General features: G+C 34.1%; 2 protein-coding genes across 2 annotated transcripts; one reads left to right on the forward strand and one right to left on the reverse strand.

Moving 5' to 3' along the window:
- Window positions 1-7,710: 7,710 nt before the first annotated feature.
- LOC18095006 (AAA-ATPase At4g25835) lies at window positions 7,711-9,881 on the reverse strand. The gene has a single exon (XM_024606865.2). It carries the CDS (start codon window positions 9,445-9,447, stop codon window positions 7,873-7,875), a length of 1,575 nt encoding a protein of 524 aa, XP_024462633.1. The 5' UTR covers window positions 9,448-9,881; the 3' UTR covers window positions 7,711-7,872.
- An 11,158-nt stretch (window positions 9,882-21,039) lies between these two features.
- Window positions 21,040-22,341, forward strand: LOC18095008 (non-specific lipid transfer protein GPI-anchored 14). The gene is made up of 3 exons (XM_006369421.3): window positions 21,040-21,665; window positions 21,769-21,876; window positions 21,989-22,341. Exons 1-3 carry the CDS (start codon window positions 21,317-21,319, stop codon window positions 22,123-22,125), a joined length of 594 nt encoding a protein of 197 aa, XP_006369483.1. The 5' UTR covers window positions 21,040-21,316; the 3' UTR covers window positions 22,126-22,341.
- Window positions 22,342-24,884: the final 2,543 nt, after the last annotated feature.

The following is a 24,884-nucleotide window of genomic DNA, read 5'->3' on the forward strand; positions in this document are numbered from 1 at the left end:
TTGTCTAATTAATTTACTCATAATCTCCTCGACCTCTCTTAGCTTTAAATGATATTGAATTTATTTGCTTAACTTGTAAGGATATTTATGTTAGTTTGATGATCAATAGATTTATAGGAATGAATGTCTAGACCCTTGAACTAAATTAACGATATATCGATTCAGCATTTTATTTTCAAAATCTTGTTTAAATTTTGATTCAAATCACCTTCTGTCCTTTTTTATTTCAGTATCTTATAAGAAGATTAAACAAGATTTTTCTTAGGTTCACTCTGGTTTTCACGGTCATACTACAAAATTATTTTGCTATCAATAATAAAATTAAAATTATATTTTGAAGGTTTCAATTACTAACCAATTAGAGTTTGCCTTACCCAATTGAAGAAATCGCAAATTGGTCCTCTCTCATAGGAGTTGGAGGAATTTTCTGGCTCCCTTGAAAACCTACTCATAATGGGATGGGATGATAAACTGGAGCGTTGTACCACATCAGCTTCAACACCTCACTTCCGAAATTGGAGAGAGGAATTTTTACCTTTATCCTTTATATTTTATATGTTTATTTGATTCTCATGTTTTATCTTCCCTTTGAATTTACTAATGAATTAGAACAAAAGAAAGAAGAAGATGATAGCTTGCCAAAACTCATTGCAAATTCTTTCTCATGCTGCTAACTGCTTGCCTACTAAGTACACTACTTTTCTTTTCTTTTTCTCTGGCATCTAATTGATTGTATGTAGTCAGTGTTCACAGAGTTGGTTTCTTTCATAGCTTCTATTTAAATGTCCAAAATTTAAAATTTTTGCCTTTCTGCTTAATTAACGCAAGGCATGACTTTTTTTGCAATCCCTGTTTCCATATGTAAGATAATAATTGCTTGCTTTTATTACACCTACCTTTCTGTTCATAATTTTGGTTCATAATTAACGCAAGGCATGACTTTTTTTGCTTTCTTCGAGTGCAAATGTGCTGCTTTGATATAGCAGATTCAATTTCTAATTCCTGTGTTAAGGGTTGCTTTCGTTATTGTAGAAAAATTGACTGTGCAGCTTACACTAGAGATATCTATTTCTGATATTTTGTTTAAGGTTACGGTGTCTTTTATTGTTTTGTTTAATTGCTTTTACAGCCGTTCTGCTCAATTTTAAATCATAGGTGAGGAGTTAAGCACAATAGTTGGTTCTAAAATAATAAACTTATTATATTATTTTTAAATTTTAGCAAGCTCATAGACAAGTAAAACACCTGCCTGATTCATTGTTTGCACTTCTAGACTTTTGTTTCATTTTCCTAATGCCAATTTGGTTGTGAAGGTCCTGCATGATGGTTTATTTGCTTTTTAATCTTTCTTTTCTTTTCTTTTTTTTGAACCTGATTGAATGATCACACATTGGTTTAGGGATTCTGAAGGAAGGATAATACTTGCAGATTTCAAGAAAGTGGATAATCAGGCATGTGCACAGATTGCAGAAGTCCAAGCTATTATACATAGATTAGCATAGGCAAGAGCTGATGGTTTGCTAGTACAGATGTGGAACTTGACAGATTCTTGGTTATTTCGCAAAATGACAAGCCGTTTTAGTCTGCACTACTTGTAATCCACCTTATATGATGATGTTGATATTGTGGACCTAGGGATATGATTTTTTGAAACAGTTGTGGTTGTGACTGTTATTTTATATAACTTTAGGATTCTGTTAATATTTATCTTTAGGCTAAATATTAGGAATGAGTTGGATTCCATTTATAACACAGACTTCCGTGTGTATATATATATATATATATATATAAGAAGAGTGGAACTCAGGGGATACTGATTCCAAAACAAAGTTCTCTGTTTCTGTTTTCTCTAGGTTTTCTAAGTATCTTGACATGGTATCAAGAGCAGGTTACTAGATTATCTGTCCTTCATGATTTTTTTTCTCCTTCTCAGGAGAGCTTCCTTGTGGGTTCTCTATTCTCGGTACTGTCTTAGTCAATTTTTGGAGACCTTGCTTTTTAGTTCAACAACCAGGATTTCATCAACTTCCATTCTGTTTTTGGGTTCTATTCTTGTTTCAGTGGTTTTTGGATTTCTGCATTTTTTTTCTCTGGTTCAGTTGGGCTATTTCAGCTCATATTTTTTCTGGTTTGGGAATCACTTTTTAGCGCCATCTGTTCAAGCATTCTGGTGAGTTACTTCCTTTTGGCACCTCTGTTGTTATTCTCGCGTGTGATTATTTTCCTCCACTGCATCATCATGTCATACGATAAAGTTGACTCGTTTCATATTCGGTTTACTGGTAAAAACTATTCTGCTTGGAAGTTTCAATTTAAATTATTTGTTAAAGGCAAAAAATTATGGGGTCATATTGATGGGAGTACTCCCGCACCTCAAGAGGTTGAGGCTTTGTCTAAATGGGAAATCAAGGATGCTCGGGTTATGACTTGGATTCTTAGCTCAGTTGAGCCTCACCTTATTCTCAATCTGAGGCCTTATACAACTGCCGCCACTATGTGGAATTATCTTAATCAAGTTTACAATCAAGACAACATGGCTCGGTGTTTTCAATTAGAGTATGAGATGGCTAATTTTACATAGGGAAGTCTCTCCATTGAGGAATATTTTTTCTGGTTTTCAAAATCTTTGGGCTGATTATTCAGACATTGTTTATGCTAATGTTCCCGTTGTAGCTCTATCTGTTGTTCAAGCAGTGCATGACACAAGCAAGAGAGATCAATTCTTGATGAAGCTTCGTTCTGATTTTGAAACTGCACGTTCTAATCTGATGAATCGTCATCCTGTACCATCTCTGGATACCTGTTTGAGTGAACTCCTTCGTGAGGAACAACGTATTGTCACTCAGACTGCCATGGAACATCAGGCTAATGTTAATGCACCTGTTTATGTGGCTTATGCAGCACAGGGGAGGAATAAGGGTAGAGACATGCGTGTTATCCAGTGCTTTAGTTGTAAAGCTTTTGGTCATATTGCTCGGGATTGTCCTAAGAAGTTCTGTAACTACTGCAAGAAACAAGGTCATATCATCTTTGTTTGTCCCATTCGACCTGAACGGAAGCAAGGTACTGCTTATCATGCCTCCACTAGTGCCTCTAGTTCTACTGCATTGCCTGTTGCCTCGCCAATTGTTCCTATTCCTGCTCCTATAGCTTTAGCAAACCCGAATACACTCACTCCTGAAATGGTACACCAGATGATCATTTCTGCTTTTTCTGCTTTTATGCTCTCAGGTAATCATAAATTTTCTTCTAAGCCATGGTATCTTGACTCTGGGACCTCTAACCATATGACCAATACTGTTGTTCCTCTTTTCAATGTTAGAAATTATGAGGGCAGTCTAAAAATTAACACTGCCGATGGCAACTCTCTGCCTATCAGTGTTGTTGGTGATCTTTCCTCTTCCTTAACCGATGTTTTTGTGTCTCCTGACCTCTCTACAAATCTTATTTTTGTTGGTCAATTAGTTGACAATGATTGTGATGTCCATTTCTCTCATTCTGGTTGTGTTGTGCAGGATCAAGTGTCAGGGAAAATGATCGCGAAGGGGCCTAAAGTGGGCCGACTCTTTCCTCTTTACATTTCTCCTTCCACTATTATTCCTAGTTTCCCTTTATTGTCCTTTGCATGTAATGTTGTTGGTTCTGAAAAAAAGATATGGCATAAACGTCTAGGCCACCCAAACTCTGATGTACTTCATACTTTGATTAATTTTGGATTATTGGGAAATAAAGCATGTTCTTCTCTTGATCTTTCTTTTGATTGTACATCATGCAAACTTGGAAAAAGTAAAGTTCTACCTTTTCCTCGTCATGCATCTCGTGCCTCACAATGTTTTGACATTATTCATAGTGATGTTTGGGGTATTGTACTCGTTATTTCTCATGCGCATTACAAGTACTTTGTTACTTTCATTGATGACTTTAGTCGTTTTACTTGGGTTTACTTCCTCCGGGCTAAGGCTGAAGTTTTCTCAGTCTTTAAGTGCTTTCTTGCACTTCTTGAGACTAAATTTTCTGCCCGCATCAAAGTCTTGCGCTCTGATTCTAGCGGTGAATACATGTCTAATGAGTTTTATGCCTTTCTTCAAAGCAAAGGGATCATCTCTCAGCGTTCTTCTCCTTCTACACCACAGCAAAATGGTGTTGCTGAGAGGAAAAATCGTCACCTTCTTCATGTGGTACGAACTCTTTTACTTGAATCATCTGTTCCTCCTCGTTTTTGGTGTGAAACACTTTCCACTTCAGTTCATTTGATCAATCGCTTACTCTCTCCTACGTTAAATCATGTTTCTCCTTTCTTTAAGTTGTTTGGTCATTCTTCTTTATATTCTGATCTTCGTACATTTGGTTGTGTTTGTTTTTTGCATCTCCCTGCTCATGAACGACATAAACTTACTACTCAGTCTGTTAAGTGTGCTTTTCTTGGTTATGCTATCCCTCAAAAGGGTTATGTTTGTTATGATCCACATGTTCGTCGCATACGAGTTTCTCGGAATGTGATTTTTTTTTAAAATCAATATTTCTTTCCATCTCATATTGAGCAGCCATCTGCATTCTTATCTCGTTTGCCTAGCTTTTCCGATTCCACAACAATTATGGAAAGATTCAAACCTGGTTTTATTTATGAAAGACGTAATCGACATGAGTCTGGTTCTACTTCCCCCGTGCTCCCTTCCGATCTTGACTCGACGCCTGATCCTGCTTTTACTTCCACCACCCTTCGTCGGTCCACTCGTCCTTCTCGACCCCCTAATTGGTATGGTTTCTTCTCTCTTGTCTCTCTTGTTGCTACATTATCCACTATTTCCATTCCATCTTGCTACAAACAGGCCATGAAACATGAGTGTTGGCAACATGCAATGCAAACAGAACTTCAAGCACTTGAGGAGAATCATACTTGGGATATTGTTCCTTGTCCTCCTACAGTAAAACCTATTGGGAGTAAATGGGTATTTTCTGTAAAACTTTGTTCTGATGGCTCTTTGGACCGACACAAAGCTCGCCTCGTAGCTCTGGGTAACAAGCAGGAATATGGGGTTGATTATGAGGAGACCTTTGCTCCTGTTGCTAAAATGACCACAGTTCGAACCATTTTAGTTATTGCCGCTTCACAGTCGTGGCAACTATATCAAATGGATGTGAAGAATACCTTTCTTCATGGTGATTTGCAAGAAGCGATTTACATGAAGCTTCCCTCTGGTATGACTACTTCTTTTCCTCATGATGTCTATAAACTAAAGCGTTCTCTGTATGGGCTTAAACAGACACCCCGGGCTTGGTTTGAGAAGTTTCGCAATACATTTCTTGACTTCAATATCACACAAAGTAGGTATGATTCTTCTCTCTTTTTTCACACGTCTGCGTTGGGTATAGTCCTTCTCTTGGTTTATGTAGATGATATTATTATTACTGCATTGACTGTGGTTTGATTACTAAGCTTCAACAACTGTTACATGCAACTTTTCATATGAAAGATCTTGGTCACCTCACATACTTCTTAGGATTGGAATTTCATCATCGGGCCAATGGTATATTTGTGAACCAGCATAAGTATATTCAAGATCTTATTACTTTGGCTGGTTTAGAGGACACTTCTTCTGTTGATACTCCTATGGAGGTAAATGTCAAATATAGGAAAGATGAAGAGGACCTTCTAGATGATCCTACTCTCTATCGGCGCCTGGTTGGGAGTCTTATCTACTTGACCACTACTCAACCTGATATCTCCTATGTTGTTCATCAGGTTAGTCAGTTTATGTCTTCTCCTAGGCATCTCCATCTTGCTGCAGTTCGACGCATCATCCGCTATCTTCAAGGTTCACCTACTCGTGGGTTGTTCTTTCCTACCGACTCATCTCTTCAACTTGTTGCCTATAGTGATGCTGATTGGGCTGGGTGTCCAGATACACGTCGATCTACTACGGGTTGGTGTATATTTTTAGGTAATGCCTTAATTTCTTGGAGATGTAAGAAACAAGATCGTGTTTCTAAATCCTCTACCGAGGCTGAGTATCGTGCCATGTCTACTGCTTGTTCTGAAATAGCATGGCTACGCGGTCTTTTTTAGGAGCTTGGGTTTCCTCATACTACTCCTACTCCTCTTCATGCTGATAACACTAGTGCTATTCAGATTGCCACCAATCCTGTTTTTCATGAACGTACCAAGCACATTGAGGTTGATTGTCATTCTATTCGAGACACCTTGGAAAGTCGAGTGATATCTCTTCCTAACATCTCTTCCGATCTCCAAGTTGCTGATATCTTCACCAAAGCTATGACTCAACAGCGACATCAATTTCTTATTGACAAATTGTTGCTAGTTGACTTACCAGCATCAATTTGAGGGGGGATGTTATTGTATATAACTTTAGTACTCTGTTAATATTTATCTTTAGGCTAAATATTAAGAATGAGTTAGATTCCATTTATAACACATATTTCCGTGTGTACAGATGAAATATATATATATATATATATATATATATATATATATATATATATATATATATATAAAAGAAGAGTGGAACTTAGGGGATACTGATTTCAAAACAAAGTTCTCTGTTTCTGTTTTCTCTAGGTTTTCTAAGTATCTTGACAGTGACAGCCTGTTGTCACTTAGAGAAGAACCCCACTTTGTAGTCTATTTATTGATTTACTGGAACAGTTTAAGTGGACTACAGTCCCATGAGGTTTACTCCATACTGCGGGTTTTCCACGTAAAATTATCGTGTCTTGTTCTTGTGATTGCTGGTCTTGGATTGTGTTACTGTTGTATATTTTGATTCATTTTTGGAGAAGTAGTGGGACTTGTGCTTGTTTATGCCTGCTAGAGCAAAAATTTACTGAAGCTAGTGGTTCTGAGTGGCTCAGGATTTCTGGTATCCCACAAATCAAGATGGATCTCCACTTTATACAAAGAAGTTTCACATCATCAAGTTCTATTTTTTTCTACAAGAAGTTCTCAAAAGACTCATTTTTTATGCCGCTATATTATCTATTGTTTTGGGATACAACTTCATTTTTCTTGTATTATCTTGTCAGTGAATGATGAACAACAACATGTCTCAGTGTTATCTCAGTTGATTTTTGTAATCTATCTCCAATTAATGGTCTGATTTTTTTTGGTAACCTGATTTTCTGGGTTTTAATCACTCTCAATCGGATGTTTTTAATCTTATCAGTGTTATGCCAAAATTCTAGCTCAATCTTCTGGAAATCTTATGCCAATGCTTGGAAAACTGGTTCAAAAAAATTTCAATTCGTTCAGCAATGAAACTTGATTCTGATATCAGTTGTGTCAGAGGATTTAAGGCGTTCAATAGGCAGCAACTTCCATTTTCTGATATGTAGAAAGTCTCAGCAACTACACATGCGAGCCATTCTGATAAATTTACCTCTAATGCTTTTAGTAATACAGGCACGGCTATTGCTACTTGTAGATATCTTGCATGGGATAGAGAACATGGTGGCGGATTATCTTCCTAAAGTGACTCAACTTCAATGAACAGTTGCAATATTTTTGCTCTGTCTAAAGGTAAGTGTTCTGGACTGTGCAGGATGTTGTCATCGTCAATGCCATTCATTTTCTTCCGTTTCTTCTTGCATGTATGTTTCAATCTCTTCACACTCATAGGGTGTAGTCCATTTGTAAGCTTAAACTACTAATATGAGTTGAGCAAGACAACTTCTTGGCATTGATTGAGCAGGACATTTATAATAAACAGATCACATAAAAGCTGTGTTCTGAAGGTATTTACTTACTGATTAGATTATATGGAGGTATACAGTAGAAGAATTAATTTACTTAATTATTAGCTGACAGATTAGTTTCAATTTTCAAAAGTTTTATAACAGAAGAGTACATCAAAACTCTCACACACCCCTTCTACCAGAGTCAGACTTGGTCAAAGATCTTAATCTAACAAGAAACTTTGCCTTCCTCTTCTTTCCATTAGTCTTCCCCGGAGATGAGTCCCAATTCTCCGGTGACCCCACCGTTAACACACTCTGAGGTGACCTTGTCAAGGCCGCCATATCTTCATACTCTATACTGGTATTTAGATGTTCAGTGCTGCCAGTACTCAAAATTCTGGCTTGCATTGCAGACACCACTTCTTTTATTGCTAAATCAACATTGTTCCCTCTATTCCGCAGCAATATCTCCCCTATCTGAGCAGGAGTGAGTGCGCCACCTGACCGTATACAGCTCTCTACCACATCAAAAGAAGAATGCCACTCTATCCCAAGATAGTTCATAGCCAATGCCTTGAATGCATGCATCCCACAGGTGCCTAAGCTAACATGCACGTCCATCCGCCCGCATCGAACCAATGCAGGATCCACATTTTCTCGATGATTGGTTGTGAACACTATTATCCTCTCCTCCCCACAACAAGACCATAATCCATCTGTGAAGTTGAGGAGACCTGATAAGGTAACACGCCCACTCTCCTCTAATAACTGATCATTGCCTGTACCCAGGTCCTTATTATAACCTGATGATGATGATCTTTTCCTTCTTGTTGCAGTAGCAGTAGTGGCCTTCATCATTCTATCAGCAGTCAGATCAAGGGAGCAGTCTATGTCCTCAATGACAATTATTGATCGATTACTAGTCTGGATTAGTAGAGCTCTGAGCTCTGAGTTGTCAGTGACTTTGGTGAGTTCAAGATCATAAACATCATAGCACAAATAATTAGCCATTGCAGCTATCAGACTTGATTTGCCCGACCCTGGTGGACCATAAAGCAAGTATCCCCTCTTCCATGCCCGTCCAACTCTGTGATAAAACTCTCTGCCACTAGCAAATGCCTTCAAGTCCTCCATCATCTGCTTCTTCAAGTGAGGCTCCAGAGCCAGCGTTTCGAAGGTGGATGGATGACGGAAAGGAACTGAGACCCAGCCTGACTCGTATGAAGCATTGCCATTGTTAGTAAACAGCCTCCTTTCTCTTGACACTCGCTCAAACTCTTCAGCACGTGATGTCACGTGCTGGATATAAGGCGACAGCAGCAAATGCCGGAGTCGCTTTGGAAGCTTGAGAGTGAAGCTACGTTTCTCTTCTAATGAGTCCTGGACAGTGTCCACATGGTGTGTCCAAGAAAGAGAATGGCCATTGAAGGAGTCGTGGATGGTATGATTGGGAGCTATAGTGAAGGAAATGCAATTGGATGACTTGGAACGGGAGAGGGTGAAGCGTCGGCAGGTGGAGGCAGTGGCAGAGGAATTGACAGAGTTGAGATAGAGGTTGACATGGCGGTAGAGATCATTGATTTCAACACCACAGTAGCCATTAAATTCAGGGATGTCAAAGTATGAATATGGGGAGATGAAGTCCTGGAGGGACTCATAGAGGGAGTGAAGAAGGGAGAGGAGTTGTGTAGGTAAGATGTTTTGAAGAACTGTGAGAAGGCCTAAGAGTGACCAAAGTTGTGACAATATCTCCATGTTTGTCTGTTGTATGTTTTTTGGGTTGGTGAATTGTGATTTTGTCTCTGCCTAGCTATATGCAATGTTTGAGGAGGTTCGGCATTTATATCATGGAAGATGACAAATGGGAGGAGGGTGGGGATTGTTGATTGATGATTATGTTGGGTATATAGTGTATGTATATGGTTTTGAGTAAGATATATGCAACCTTATGGAAAACTCTAAAAAGAGACATATGAAGGCAAAGACAGTGAGTGTTCAGAGGTCTGGAAAAAGCAGCAGCAAAGATAAAGCTAAAGGTGAAGCCGACCAGTCTTCTTTTGCTTTTGTTTTTCCATGTAAGCTGCAATAGCACTAATAGACGCGCTAGCTAGAGTAGAAAGAAAGAAAAAAAGTAGAGAAGAGGCACACTAGGGCATGGAGTGTGCATGTAAACACACGAGAAGATAGATTGCTTTTGCTTTTGCTTTTGCTCCCCTCTTTACCAATCATCTTTTGCTTTTTCCTTCTCTTAATATGGGGTTCGCTTAGGTCAGAGAATGTTCTTGGGAATAATTACACTCATCATGATCAGAGGATATATGCATGATAATTGTGCAATTGGTGACAGCATATAGTAGTAGTCCCGTAAATCCTATTCATGATGTTTCACATTTACACTGTATTACATAGCTCTCCCATTCAATCAATCAACTTGGTTCTCTTTTCTTAATCTGACTTTCTTTTCTCTATACATGCATCATCACTGGAATTAATATTGAGAAATGTGTTATATACCTTGAGAGGCTAAGATTTGCCGTGGCTAGCCACTTAATTTCGGATGATTGCTAAAAAAAAAGTATTAGAAGTATAGATATAAATCCCGATTTAGCTCAAGACTTGTTATGTTATAATTAAGTTGAATAGGTCAATTCAGATTAAGAAAAGATATAAAATTAGTCGAGGTTAATCTACTAAATTGACTAGATTAACTTTTAATTTTGATATAAAACTCCATCCAAGTTAATAAATAATTAGTTTGTCTTACTAGCTAGGTTATGTTAGGTTTAATACGTGGCTTGGTTGCACACTTGATAATCAGCTATGACTACTAATTTCAGGTCCGATCATGATGAAAGTGAAGCTAGCAGGAGAGAGGTCTAGCTAGGTGAGAACAATAGAAAGGGAAATAGGGCATATTGCAAAAATTAATGCTGCCACTTTTATATCCTTTTATATTCAGAAAATTAGCTTTGAAGATGACGAGTAAAGTTTCTTGAGAAATCCCAGGAATAAAATTCACATGAAAGGGAATGTGGAAAAGTTGTAGAAATTTCATTGTTAATTTGTTCGAAATTAATTATAAAGATCCATTTGGATAGTCCACTTAGTCTAAAAGGAGTACTCCGACGTTGGATCTTATATAATCACCTTGATCGTGCATGCCCTGTTTCCTCATGTCATCAGTAGTTTTTTCATGGCATTATAAAATTTTAGAATGCATGATTTAACCAAATTTATGCTGGTAAATGCACGATCCGATTCCAAGCTGGGAAAGAAAGAATTAATCACTGCTCTATTTTCTTCACTTTTTTTGTTGTGAAAAGAAGAGTGGCGGTGGATAATGAGCGGATCGAACATATTCTCTTCCGCTCCACTCGAAAACTTCTCAAAACTTTGAATGCTTTAATTTGCTTTTAAGCAAAGTTTGATTTACAGTTCTTTTGCCAAAATTTGGTCCAAAAATACTTTGAAGAAAGTGAGGGATTGCTCACCCTTCAGATTGCAATCTAGCGGTGATATACCGCTGTCCTACATGTGTTTTGGTTACACTTTTAGTTTTTTTAAGCTATGAAAAATGGTTGAGATTTGTTAAAGGAGAAAACAAAGCAAAAGGGGAAAAAAGAAAAAAAAGGGTTTTTGTTAACATGAAAAGCCACAACCAGCAAGCATGGAGGGCTTGGAGAAAACTCGGAAAGCTGTGCTTCTAGCTAGCTAGCTAGCTAGCTAGCTAGGAGAATCAAGAATAAAGCCATGGATTATAAAGGCTCCACCTCCAATGTCAAACATCAAGTGGCTAGGATTCCATCAACCAAGAATTCTATCATATATATATATATATATGCACACTATCAGTGTAGTATATAAAGCATAGTTAATTAAGATGACCAAACACAGTAGAGTTGTCCATGCATGCACTGTAATTAATTTCTTTTCAACATGAGTTTGCATTGCTTTCCTTGTCAAAATCTCATGTTTTTAGGGTTATTTTAACGTATATTTTGCGTCTCTATATATGATGGTTGGTTTGCTAAGATAACTACTTGTTGTGATGATGGATGACGATAGTTCTTCCCTTGAAAATCATCAAATTAAGATCATTAACGACCAGTCAAGAGGCATTGACAGTTGGGATTCTTCTTGTCCTAGACTAGGACTGTACTAAGTGTACTTTATTAACAAGTGGAGAGACAGTGCGTGGACAAAAGCAGTGCTTTATTAACAAAAGAAGAAGAAAGAGATAAAGAAGCTTTGGAATGGCAACTTATCCACCTCACACTGCGCACTCACACATGATGAGAAGAAGAAGAAGAAGAAGCAGCAGCTAGCTAGATTGGGTTTTGAACTTCATTATAATTTATATCCCCACAACGAAGAAGAAGAAGAAGAAGAAGAAGAAGCAGCTAGCTAGATTGGGTTTTGTATGTAATTATTAATAAATTAAGAAGCTCTTATGAATAAACAACGTCCGATTAAAAGGAAATTGAAATGAAAAATCAATTAAAATGCCCCTTTTTCCATTTTTAATTTAAGTTTTGTCTCTGTGTGTGTTAGCTTCACAAGTAGAGATGGCATATACTAAAAAGGGAGGGTTGGATTTTCACATGACATTAATCATCTAATTACATCATTTATAAGATAATCCTGGTAGTCACTGTTTGAGCACTAAAAAATGGGATAAGAAGAAAAAATAAAAAGGAAAGCATACTTGCATTTACCTATATTGTACTGTTTTAAATTATTTATTTCACATTGAGACATCTTGTTGTAATTAATTACAACAAGAATTTCAAACAAATTAATTGAAAAAAATGAATTAGTGATTATATATGTTGATAAAACAAGAATAAGAATTGTAATGAAATTTCTAAATAGAATTGTAAGATAATACATGGATATATCTAATTTTATATTTTAGAAAATCCACAACTTCGTTCGTTATTATTATTGTTTTTTATTTTTATTTTCTATTTTTTAGAATTTTGAAAACAACTTTTAAACATAGAAAATAAAGAATAACGGTAGAAGAATTAACAATTGGGATAAAAAATGATAGAATTTGGCAAGCTAGTAAGTAAAAATCTTGAAAATAAATTTTAGAAAACAAAAAAGAAAAAATATCAATGTACCAATCAAGCACTAAGATAATATTTGATTACTATCCCTAGATAAAAGAGACGGAGATAGAAGAGACAAGATAGAAAAGAAAACAGAGACAAAATTATGTTTGGTAGTGATGTACAAGATAAAATAATTGTTTCTATATTTTGTTTGGTTATGGTGGACAAAACATAATAAAATATAATAAAATATATTTTATCTTTAATATATATTTTTATCAAACTTACATATTTAAAAATAAAAAACAATTAGATATTTTTTTTGCTTTAGTTATAAAACCAAGACTACTTGACTGATTGACCCGGGACATGAATTGTTCAGAGTTTAAGAAAAAATAAAGAAATGATTGACTTGACTTGACCCGGTTAAAAACTCGTGTCAACAGAGATAAAACACGAGTCAAATTGTCTTATTTGAAATACAAATTTAGTCAAAATAAGATTTCTTTGATTTTTTTAAAAAAAGAAAACTGGGTCAGTTGGGTTAACCTTTCCGACCTATGACATGAACTAGGAGTGAGCAAAAAAACCGAAAAACCGATTAAACCAAGAAAACCGGAAAAAAAAATAACAGAAAAAATTGAATCGTGAAAAAAAACTGATCGCTTTGGTTCAGTTTCGGTTTTATAAGCCTGAAACCGAAAAAACCGAACCGAACCGAACCCAAACCGAGAAAACCAGGAAAAAAATAACAGAAAAAATCGAATCGTGAAAAAAACTGATCGGTTTAGTTCGGTTTCGGTTTTATAAGCCTGAAACCAAAAAAATCAAACCGAACCGAATCCAAACCGAGCAAAACCGGAAAAAACCGAGCCAAAACCGAGCTAAACCGGTTTGAACCGGTTTTTTTCCAAAAAAACTAAATCGAACCGAACCGAAACCGGTCAGTTTGAACCAGTTTCGGTTTTTTTTTAAATCGATTTGGTTACTTTTTTTTATAAAAACCGAACCGAACCAAAAATGATCACCCCTAACATGAACCTTGCCTCGGGTCGACTCTCTAGTTAGGTTTTAAAACTATGAAAATTATCACTTTTACTCATATATTGACTCGGGTCAACATGGGTTGACCCTCCTGGTTCGTAACTTGGACCTTGCCTCAGTCGATCCCTAAATTGAGTTTTAAAACTATAATAATAACAATTTTTATCCTTACATTGACATGTATCAATCTAGGTTAACTCTCCTGATCAATGATCTAAGCTTTACCCTAGGTTAACCCAAAATCAAGTTTTAAAACTATGATAATAACTACTTTTATTTTATATTGACCAAGGTTAACCTGGGTTGACCCTCCTAACACGTCTCTCGAGCCTTATCCTAAATCAATCCCCAAGTCGGGTTTTAAAATTATGATAATAATTATTTTTATTTTTATATTGACCTAGGTCAACTTTCAATCTCACTCGTGACCCGAACCTTGCCCTGGATCATTTTGCGAATCGATTTTCAAAATTATGATAATAACTATTTTTATTGTTATGCTGACCCGGGTCAACCCGTCTCGTGATACGGGTCTTATCCTAGGTCGAGCCCTGAATCGGATTTTAAAACTATGATAATAACTATTTTTATTCTTACGCTGACTCGAGTCAACTCGAGTCATCCCGACCCATGACTAGGGCCTCGACCAGTGACCCAGGATTTGCCCCGGATTGATCCTCGAGTTAAATTTTAAAATTATAATAATTATTATTTTTATCCATAAATATCTTAATTGGAAAATTTTAAAATTAAGATTTTTTTACAATGATATTTTAAAATTAAAATAATAAATATTATCTTAAAACTTATTTTCTTTGTACCTCCTATTTTAAAAATACAAAATTATCTCTAAAATTATCTTTTTAAAAAATTAATTTTTATATTCTTACATTTATTTTATCAACTAAATATATTTTTATCGCTAATATTTTCTCCGTTACTTAAATGTCATCAAATGCAATTAGTTGCAGTAGTGGTAAGTATAGAAAGAGAGCGAAGGGGAAACGTGTGAAATGGAGTGGAGAGCCCGCAAGAATAAATGGGCTTTCCTCTAAATGGTCCTCGGCCCATTATGTATAAGACCTAGAAGATCTCAGTAACTTGAAATCATGTGTTCTTCTAATTCGCTGAATCGTTTATTTTTGCTCTCTTATTTTTATAATTAATTAATTAGTGATCTTTCTTTTCTTTTATTTTTTAATTTATCTGGGGTACAGTAATTTTCATTTATTAAGGGTTGATTTGTTTGTACAATACATTGTAAAAAAATGGTGCATCAGACACTGAATAATTTTATGTCATGAGTGACCGCTATAAAATTATATTAACGAGGGAAAATATATTTTAGAGTCAACAAAGTTAAATGTAAACCGAAAGAACATGTTTCTTTTATTAGGTAAATCACCAAGAATAATTGAATTTTTAGTTTGAAATGATTTTTTAAAATAGTATTAGAGTCTTGTTGACCAAGTAATTACGAGTTCAAATCTTATTACCCTTATTTTATTTGATAAAAATTAAACACAAAGTAGTATGAATATATATAAGTTTCAAGCCCAAAACGCTTTCATTTAAGAAAATATATTAGAGAATAATATAAATAATTTCTTAAGGTCTCACCTAATAGCTTAAGCTTTTAGGTGAAATGATTCTTTGTGATATTAGAGCTAGCCTTAATGACCAAAATAATTACAAGTTCAAATCTTATCACTCTCATTCTAATTAATAAAAATTAAGCACAATATATTATGGGCACGTACAAGTTTAAAGTTCAAAGGGTTTTCACTTGAGGAAGTGTTTTAGAGACTAATATAGAACTGTGCTTGAAACCTCATGTAATAACTTAAACTTTTAGATTGAGATAATTTTGACATAGTATTAGAGCCTTATTGACCAAATAGTCACGAATTTGAATCTCATTACCCTTATTTTGTTTGATAAGAATCAAGCACAAGGTAGTGTTAGCATGTGAAGGTTTCAAATTCAAAGGGTTTTCGCTAGAGAGTGTATTAGATAATCATATAAATCATATATCAAAACCTTATTTTTACATTTATGTTGTATCTAAAATAATCTTCTCAATTTAAAATTTTAAGTTATTAGATGAGATTTTAAAAATAATTTTATATTATTTTCAAATAATTGGAAGGTGGGAAAAATATAACTTGAATTCTTCTTATCTTTCCGGTACATAATTGAAGATCTCACTTGTTGTCTTAGGCAAAAACCAAAATAAAGTTGTGCACTCATCTACCTTGAATTCTTCTTATCTTTCCGTTAACTTACCTCATAATTGTTGTGACATTTTCCTACCTAATGCATCCTAATTTTGAAAACCCAAAATTTTTAAATATTATTCCTTTCTGTGGACACTATGAAAAGGGATGTGTCTCCATTTGAAACATAGAAAATCATAATTAACCTTAGCAAAAAATAAAATAAAATAACTCATATAAGTCCGTGTTAATCGATTTTCAATTGGATCCCAAACTATCAATTTCACTCCCAAAGTGACAGAAGTTCCTCAATCTAGTCACCCTTTGTGAATCAAAATATTTTTTAATGCCCAAAAGAAATTGCTTGGGAAATTAAATTTTGAGTTTTTTTTTTCAATAAAAAAGGGGAAGAGTTTAAACAGATGACTCGATAAAGGAATACATGATACATTGGTGACCCAATTGAGATATTGATAGTATGGGGATTACATTTAAAACAAGTTCATAGTTGAGGGACTAATTGGTCGGTTTGGCCAAGTGAAAAGCAAGGCTCTCAGATCACAAGACATTCTAGGATCCAAAACAAATCAAAGCAAAATGCTTTATGCAAAGGCTATAATACTGCTGGATTATAGGACTCTTTGCTTCTTTTTTGACTGCTACAAAATTGAAAAGTGGCATCCAAGGCTGCACATCATTGCGCTGCTATTCACACAGTCCTTCTTTTACACAGTTATTTGCATAGCACAAGTCAGCAGCAATTGATCTTGACAACCTTGTGATTACAGATAAAGAAATAAAAACACAAATACCATTCTTTCTATGACTACAATCATATTAATTACAACTCAGCAAAGATTAAACGGCTCGCAAAATCTGGATGCCCACCATAGATTTTTCCTCAGCAAGCCCTTGATCAACAGTCTCCCCCAGCAAAGAAAACTATGCGTGATTCTTTCATTTGGTTACAGTACTACAGATATTGATATATATTACAAGTGGACATACATGGTGGCTAAAGGCTAAAGGCATACTGTATTATGATCTGCTTAAAAGAGGAAACCAACGCTCTTGGAAATAAGAGTGGTAAGAGATCAGGAAGAAGAGAAAAACAAGCAGAAACCCGACTCCCCAAGGAGTTCCTCCAGCTCTATGTAGAGAGTCTTTCTCTGGAAAGGGAAGGTAATAGGAAAGCCTCCTGCCATATTGATGATCATCATTCGAAAACCAATGAACAAGTAGCAAAAGCAGCAAGGGAGACGCCATTAGAATCAGCTTCCCTTGATCAAACATGCCCTCTAACACCGGCTCATATTTGATGTACCAAGTTAAACCAATGAACATTAGCAGAATAAGCAGGAAAAAGCAAAGGTGTATCGGTAATGGAGGATGAGAGTTATAAGATGACGATGAATAACTATTACCCATGTTTTCTTCAATATTATTTCTAATTGTTACCCTAATAAAAAAAAATTAGCCTTGATGTGTTGTGAAGAGAGGGGAGACACTAAGAGGGTTTATATAGAGAAATGATGCATGTCAGAATTAATTTAATTTAGTTCTATTTTTTGCACAATGAAGAAAAGCGAGGACTTTACTTGCAAAATAAGCAATCAGATCCCTGCTTTTGATTAAAATAAAAATCCAACTGGATATTCCCAACGGACGGTGACAATATTATATATATGGCTGATATTCATCTTGTGACAAGTTGACTAATGAAGAACTGCCTCGTCCATGGAACAGATTTCCAGATATTGACTACATTTTATATGGCTGATATTTCATTTTACTCTATTGCGATCTCTACCTTTAATTCTTTTAATTTCAAGGTGATTATTTCGGTAATAAACCAAAACCAACCGGTTTCGATTTGATTCAATTCAGTTTATTTAGGATAAAAACCAGTTTAACCTGGTTTGGTCCGGTTTTTTTAATTTGACTTAGTTTGGTTATATATATATATATATATAGCAGTATATTCTAAATATAATTAAATTGATTCTTCTTTCGCTGTTTAAGCTTAATTATACTTAATTCGTAATTTAATTGTTGGGGTAAGTTAATCAAACAATTACTTGTGGAAATTTTATTTAATTTTACCAGAGTGAAGATTCATCTTTATTACCACCAGTAAAGACTAAAGATATAGAATTTTACATGAGTAGGTTTATTTGTAGCTATCAAAATTTAAGCATATTTAATTTGAAGGTTCAATAGTTTGAAATTAGATTTTGATATATTTAAAAAGCTTAAATTTTGATATATTAATGGATCAGATAAAGATCAGAGTTGGTGATCCAATGGGCTTAAGGTCCAAATACCTTTCTAAATTCCAATGGGCTGACATCTGTCCTTATCAATACAAAGCTTCAATTTCCTATACCTCCAGAAAACACTAAACGAGCGGGTAATTTACCTGACCCAATTCTACTGTGAATTCGCACGCACGATGACACACTACGCGCCGCGCCCGCCTTGACTTCTCTTTACGTGTCAGAGAGGCATGGAGTTTGCTTGTAAAGAACTTTATTTTTTTCTTCTATTTTGATTTTAATTAAATAATGAAAAATATATTTCTAGGTTTTATTTTATTAGATGCTATTCAATTTTTACTTTTTTTTTATAAAATTATATATATTTTTTAATATTAGCAAATGCTCTCATTTTACATCCCATCATAATTTTTAATTTTTTTTTTAATCTTATTCATGGTCTTCCTTATGCATATCTAATTTTACATGCCAACACGAGAGTGGTGTGTTGTAGGGATGAGTAAAGAAACTGAAAAACCAAGAAAATCGAGAAAATAAAAAAAATAATCGAAAAAACTGAATCGTGAAAAAAACCGATTAAACCGATTAAAATTTTGAAAAAATCGACCGGTTTGGTTTGGTTTTATAAGCCTAAAACCGAAAAAACCGAACTGAATCCAAACAAAAAAAAACCTGAAAAAAAACCGAGTCATACCAAAAAAACCGAGCCAAACTGGTTTGAACCGGTTTTTTTCCTAAAAAACCGAACAAAATCGAAACCAGTCGGTTTGAACCGGTTTCGGTTTTTTTAAAAAAATTCGGTTTGGTTACTTTTTTTTTGATAAAAACCGAACCGAACCGAAAATGATCATCCTTGATGTGTTGTTTATATATATTTTAAATGCATTTTTGTCAAGATCATCAAAGCATTTTTTATTTATTAGAGCTTGCTTTTATTATAATGATAAATTGTTGTCTAAAAAAATATCTTGGTGAAACAAATACTAAAAAAATAAGCATACTAATGAGATAAATGGTTTTCGTTAAACATATGCTTTTTTAATCCTTATTTAATGAGATAAATGATTTTTTTTATATTGATTCTAATTGCTTTTTTTTCTATTGAATTAAGACTCCATGAAAAAAAAAATATTTTTTTGTTGAAAAACAATTAATAAGAAAAGGAGGAATTATGAAAGAAAATTATTTATAACATCTTTTTTAATTTTTTAACCCTTTCACTAATTGAATTTTATTTAAATTTTATTTCTCAATATTTTATTCTAATTTATATTTATGTCGAATTTGGTTTCTATTTTTTTATTGTTGTTTATTTTATTGTAATTTTTTTCAATTTCATCCCTCATTATTTTTTTTAAAGAATTTTTCTTTGTTTTTTTGTTTGCCTTCTATGGGGTTAATCCCGACCTCATGAGTAGGGCATGCATTTCAAATGTTAACACGAGTTGACTTTAGTTTTTTTAGATCCTTTTATAAAATTGTTTTATTCTCAATTTCATCTTTTAGCGTTTATTTTTTTAATTGGTCTTCATGCTTCTTTTTTTTTACTTTTTTTTTATGAGGTTATCCCAATTAGGTTCATGGTTGAGAGTTAGCCATTTAACCCTGGTTGACCCAGATCTTTTTTTCATTATTTTTTTTTAATTTTTTAAGTTTCACTACTAACATTTTTTATTAAGAATTTTGCTTTGTTCTTTTAGGTTTGTCTTCTATGTGTTAGTCTCGATCTCATCACTACGGTCACATGTTTTGAAGGTTAACACAAGAAAACTTTGGTTTTTTTAGGTCCTTTTTAATACTAATTTCTTTTTTCAATTTTATTTAATTTTTTGGGAATTGATCTTTTTATTTTTATTTTCACTTTCCTTTCCATGGGTTTATTTCAATTGTGTGCCCCCAATTGTGGGTTTAGCAGGTTAATCCATATTTTTTTATCATTGTTTTTTTATTAATTTTTTTTTCAAGTTTCATCATTAAATATTGGGTTGTTTGATAGTTGGGCTTTATAATTTTATTCAATTTGCTTTCGTTAACAAATATTGTTTTCTACTTTTTATTAGTATGAATAATCGTTTGATTAAATAAAAAATTTATTATAAAAAACAAAGTTATTAAATACAATTGAATATATGATTCGTGTTATGAAATCAAATATATTAATCTTAGTATTTATTTAATTAGATGTGTGTATAATTCATGATAGAGAAGTTTTTTTATATCCAGAAATATATTGAAAAACATGTATATTTATTTTTTTTACTAAAAAAATAAATTATATAACCTGCTGCGACGCGAAGCTATATTGAAATATCTAGTGTTTGTGTATGTATGGTGTCATCAAAACGGTGAATGATGTCACAAGAAGCCACCATCAATTAAGGCCAATGGCGCCTGGATGTTTCTGCCAATCATGACAAAAGAATTACAGGGCACATATCATCATTGTTCTTGCCAATGGTGGGTTGGTGAAGTGACCCACTTTCCAGTCCCCTTTGGACTCTTGCAGTGGCTGGCCACTACAGCATGCTCTTCTCCGATATTCCTTCTTTACACTGTCTCTTGTTCACATTGCCACCCCCACGAATTTTAGTAAACCCCACTTGACTATCACTGAGGTAGTGTGACTAGTGTCTGATATTTATTTTGATAATTTTTTTTAATTTTTAAAATTTATTTTTGATACAGCTCACAAGACTATATTATTTTTTATTTTCAGATACACCGAAGAGTAAAAATGATTTTATTATTAGCGAGGGCGCTCCATCCAAGCTCCACTATCTTCCTGTTCGCATTTTACTTGATTTTACAACAGCTGAAACCCCCCAGATTAAAAAATGTTATCCATTGAAGAAAGTTCCAACAAAAAAGTAGCATGCGCTGGCTCTGTTCTTAGCGAGTGAGTCCGTGTGTAATCAAATAAATTGATCACACAAGTGTTATAAATTGAAACCTCTGTCTTCCTTGTATGCATGCTTAACTTCTTGGGGTGTCCTCTATAACTGTATAGTATTGTTGTTCATACCCTGTAGCAATGGATTCCCATTCCCATTACACTACAATTCGACTAACAATGTTCGGCATAGTGTTGATGTCAGTTATGGTTAGCTTAGCAATGGCAGGTAAGGACAAAGATAGTGAAGAATGTGCAGAGCAGCTGGTAGGACTGGCTACATGTCTGCCTTATGTTGGAGGAGATGCCAAAGCTCCTACCCCAGATTGCTGCAATGGTCTAAAGCAGGTCCTGAAGGACAACAAAAAGTGCTTGTGTGTCATTATTAAAGACAGGAATGATCCTGAATTGGGTCTCAAGATCAACGCCACTCTTGCTTTGAGCCTCCCTTCTGTTTGCCATGCCCCTGCCAACGTTTCCCAGTGTCCCGGTAAGTATTTAGCAGAAAGAAGGTTATGATATATTCCAATAACTGATATATGTTGATGATTAAGATATCAGTGCCCTGTTTGATTTATTGATGTTCGACGCAGCTCTTCTCAACCTGCCTCCAAACTCACCAGATGCTCAGATTTTCTATCAATTAGCAAACAGCTCTAATCATATTGCCAGCAGCCCCGCTCTCAGCCCCAGCCCTGGAGGTAATTATTGTGCTTGCTCCTTTCAATGAACTAGAAGCTATTGTTATCTGAAATGAATTAGATTTATAGCAAGATTGTTGTATTGATTCGATGCATGGTATGGTGGCGGCAGGTGCCCAACCCCAGGGAAGAAGTGCTCAACAAGAGAGTAATGGATGCCACAGTGGGAAGATAAACTTTGGCTTGCAGATTGCTTCTTTAGGGGTTTTAGGGTGGTGTTTCAATATCTATTCACACTTGTTCATGTAGGCATCCCATCCTATCTATCTATGCTATATATATATATATATATATATATATATAGCTTGAATTCAATCTTTTGAGAAAAAAGCGAAATAAGGACTGGCTTTTGTATAAAGTATTGTTGAATTCCCAGCACTAGTGTTGAATTTCGATGTCTCAGCCTGCAATTTTAATGATTTTGGACTTGGTGAAACCGAGAAAATACAGAGGACGTGCTGTTCACACTTGTTAGCCTCTCTCTCTCTTCTCATTCAAATGAAAACAACACCTCGTCTTGGATGCATAATTATTAAACTGATCTGTATATATTCAGTAATTTATTGATTCAGAACCGAGGTTAAGTTTGGTTTTATTTTAAATTGAATTGGAGGTTGATCTAATCATTCTTGATTGATCTACTCAGTCACTGTTTACTCTAATAATTTTTTATATATATCGTTTTTATCTAAATCAATGTTTATTTTGTTTAAAAAACGAAAACAATATATTTTAGAATTAACCCAACAAGTTTATTACCTAAACTTTAAATTAGATAAAACCCCAATACCGTTTAATAATTATGCTAAGAAGTCAAAATAACAAATATGCTAAAGGTAAAAGGTAAACGGGCACAAAGGTGCCCGTTTGGGAACGCGGTGCAAACCGTGTTTCTAAAAAATTTAATTTTTTTGTATGTTTTAGATCATTTCGATATACTGATCTTAAAAAAATTATTAAAAAATAAAAAAAAACATCATTTTGATGCATTTCGACACGAAAATCACTTTGAAAAGCAACCACAACCGCACTCTAGAGCACGCCCGTTAAAGATATTCTACTGTGAACTAGAATAATAAAATTATTAATTTACCCCTCATTCAAATAATAAATTGCGAAGGATATTAGAGTCATTTTATTTTATATAAATAGTGAAAATATTAAATTGAATTTGGAGACAAGAAATTATATTCCTTTAATCCAGATATATTATTGTTTTTTTTTTTTTTAGGTTATGGTTAAAATGTCAAAACAATCCAAGCTTTTGGTCAATGAATATTTATTTCTTTTCACGTTGATAATCTTGTTATTTTTTTTGTTTTATCAAGGATATTATTTTATATTACTAGAAAAATAATACTAGATTTCAAAAAGCTATTAACATATATGTGGGAGGTGCTTGAATATTTTGAATGGCGTCTTCTTGTTATTAAACTTAACCATCCATCGTGCAGTGAAATGCACAGTAATTATATTAATGGTTGTATTAGTGGTTAAATTTGACATTCCCATGGTTGTATTAGTGATCGACAATGGTGGCATGACTAGTGTTGCGGCGGCTGCGCCGATTAGTGTTAATAATGATAGTGGAGTGATTTTATATTGTGAGTTAATAATATTAAATAAAATATTTTCTCTCTCTCTTTTTTTTTTAATAGAAATTTAGGATTGAATGAAAATTTTTTTTATCAATTTATTTTGGGATCATCGTTTTACACTAAAAAGTTTGTAATTCCGTAGCCTAACATATGAATAATGATCCAAAACACATGTCAATTAATTAGTCAACTAGCAACTAAAATTTCAGTCTTACAGGCTACAGCACTTGCACGGATGCTCCTGCCTCCCTCCCTCTATAACTGTTTAGATTGCATAGAAGCTGTTTTTATTTTTTTAAATTTATTTTTGATATAAGTAAAAGTAATAAAAAAGTAATTTTAAATAAAAAATAATAATCAAATCTCTCTCTCTCTCCCCCCTTTCCAAAAGAAACGGCAGCTCAATAAAGGCCAGTTCACCAAGGCAGCGGTCTCTCTCTCTCTCTCTCTGTAGATAGTCTTCTTGAGGACATAATTTGGGTTGCTGAGAATTCAAGTAAGCAATATAATGTCATTGAGTTCCGCAAACGTGGGATATTCTTCTAGATGACTTGGCTGCTAAAAATATCAACCGAAATGAGGATATAATTGAAAAAACATTAATTGTTTGCAATTTTGTTAAATATCTCTCTCCATAATTTCGTCCAGTTTTTCAACAACTAATTAGCATGACCAACCAAAAGTCCAATACTCAACTTGTTCTCACCTAAATCCAAACCTGTTTATTTTTACTTTCCAGTTTCCACACCCAGTACGCCATCCAACCAAATCCGTTGTTTTCCTCTCTCTCTCTCTCTCTCTCTCTCTCTCATGGAAAATACATTTTTATGGTATACAATATAATTTAAATATAAAGGATCAACACCTCCACAGGCGTGGATAGAGACTCAGTTAATCAAAAGTTCGAAACTTTCGAGATATGAATTAGAAAATATTTAGTTTGTCTAGAAATATGGATTAATTAGGAAATTATTTAGATTTTTCTCCTTTCCTTTAATATATTGAATGAAAATATTTTTTAAATAATTATTAAATCCAATCCGGAGTTCATCGAACATAAAATCTCAGTTATGAATTAAACAGGTTAACTAATCAATTATTATTATTTTTTTAAAAAATAAAACAATATTTTTTTAAAAAATTTAAATTAAAATGAGTTTTGATACATGAATTAAGCACCGTTTGGGCACCGCGTTCCATAAAAATTCAATTTTTTTTAGTAAAAGTTAATTTTTGTATGTGTTTTGGATCGTTTTGATGCGCTGATCTTATAAATAATTTTTAAAAAATAAAAAAAATATTATTTTAATATATTTAAATATAAAAAATATTTTAAAAAATAATCATAACAATATTTTCAAATATGTTATTGGATCGATTGGATGGCCAAATTAAAATGAAAAAATCTGA

This window comes from Populus trichocarpa, chromosome 1 (genome assembly GCF_000002775.5).
Source record: "Populus trichocarpa isolate Nisqually-1 chromosome 1, P.trichocarpa_v4.1, whole genome shotgun sequence".
In the NCBI taxonomy this organism is placed as follows: Eukaryota; Viridiplantae; Streptophyta; class Magnoliopsida; order Malpighiales; family Salicaceae; genus Populus; species Populus trichocarpa.

What these genes read in the sequence shown, in the direction of transcription:
- LOC18095006 (XM_024606865.2), bottom strand. Translation starts at nt 9,447, where the DNA reads ATGGAGATATTGTCACAACTTTGGTCACTCTTAGGCCTTCTCACAGTT.
- LOC18095008 (XM_006369421.3), top strand. Translation starts at nt 21,317, where the DNA reads ATGGATTCCCATTCCCATTACACTACAATTCGACTAACAATGTTCGGC. An exon ending in CAACGTTTCCCAGTGTCCCG is followed by an intron (nt 21,666 to 21,768) that starts GTAAGTATTTAG and finishes TGTTCGACGCAG; the next exon opens with CTCTTCTCAACCTGCCTCCA. An exon ending in TCTCAGCCCCAGCCCTGGAG is followed by an intron (nt 21,877 to 21,988) that starts GTAATTATTGTG and finishes TGGTGGCGGCAG; the next exon opens with GTGCCCAACCCCAGGGAAGA.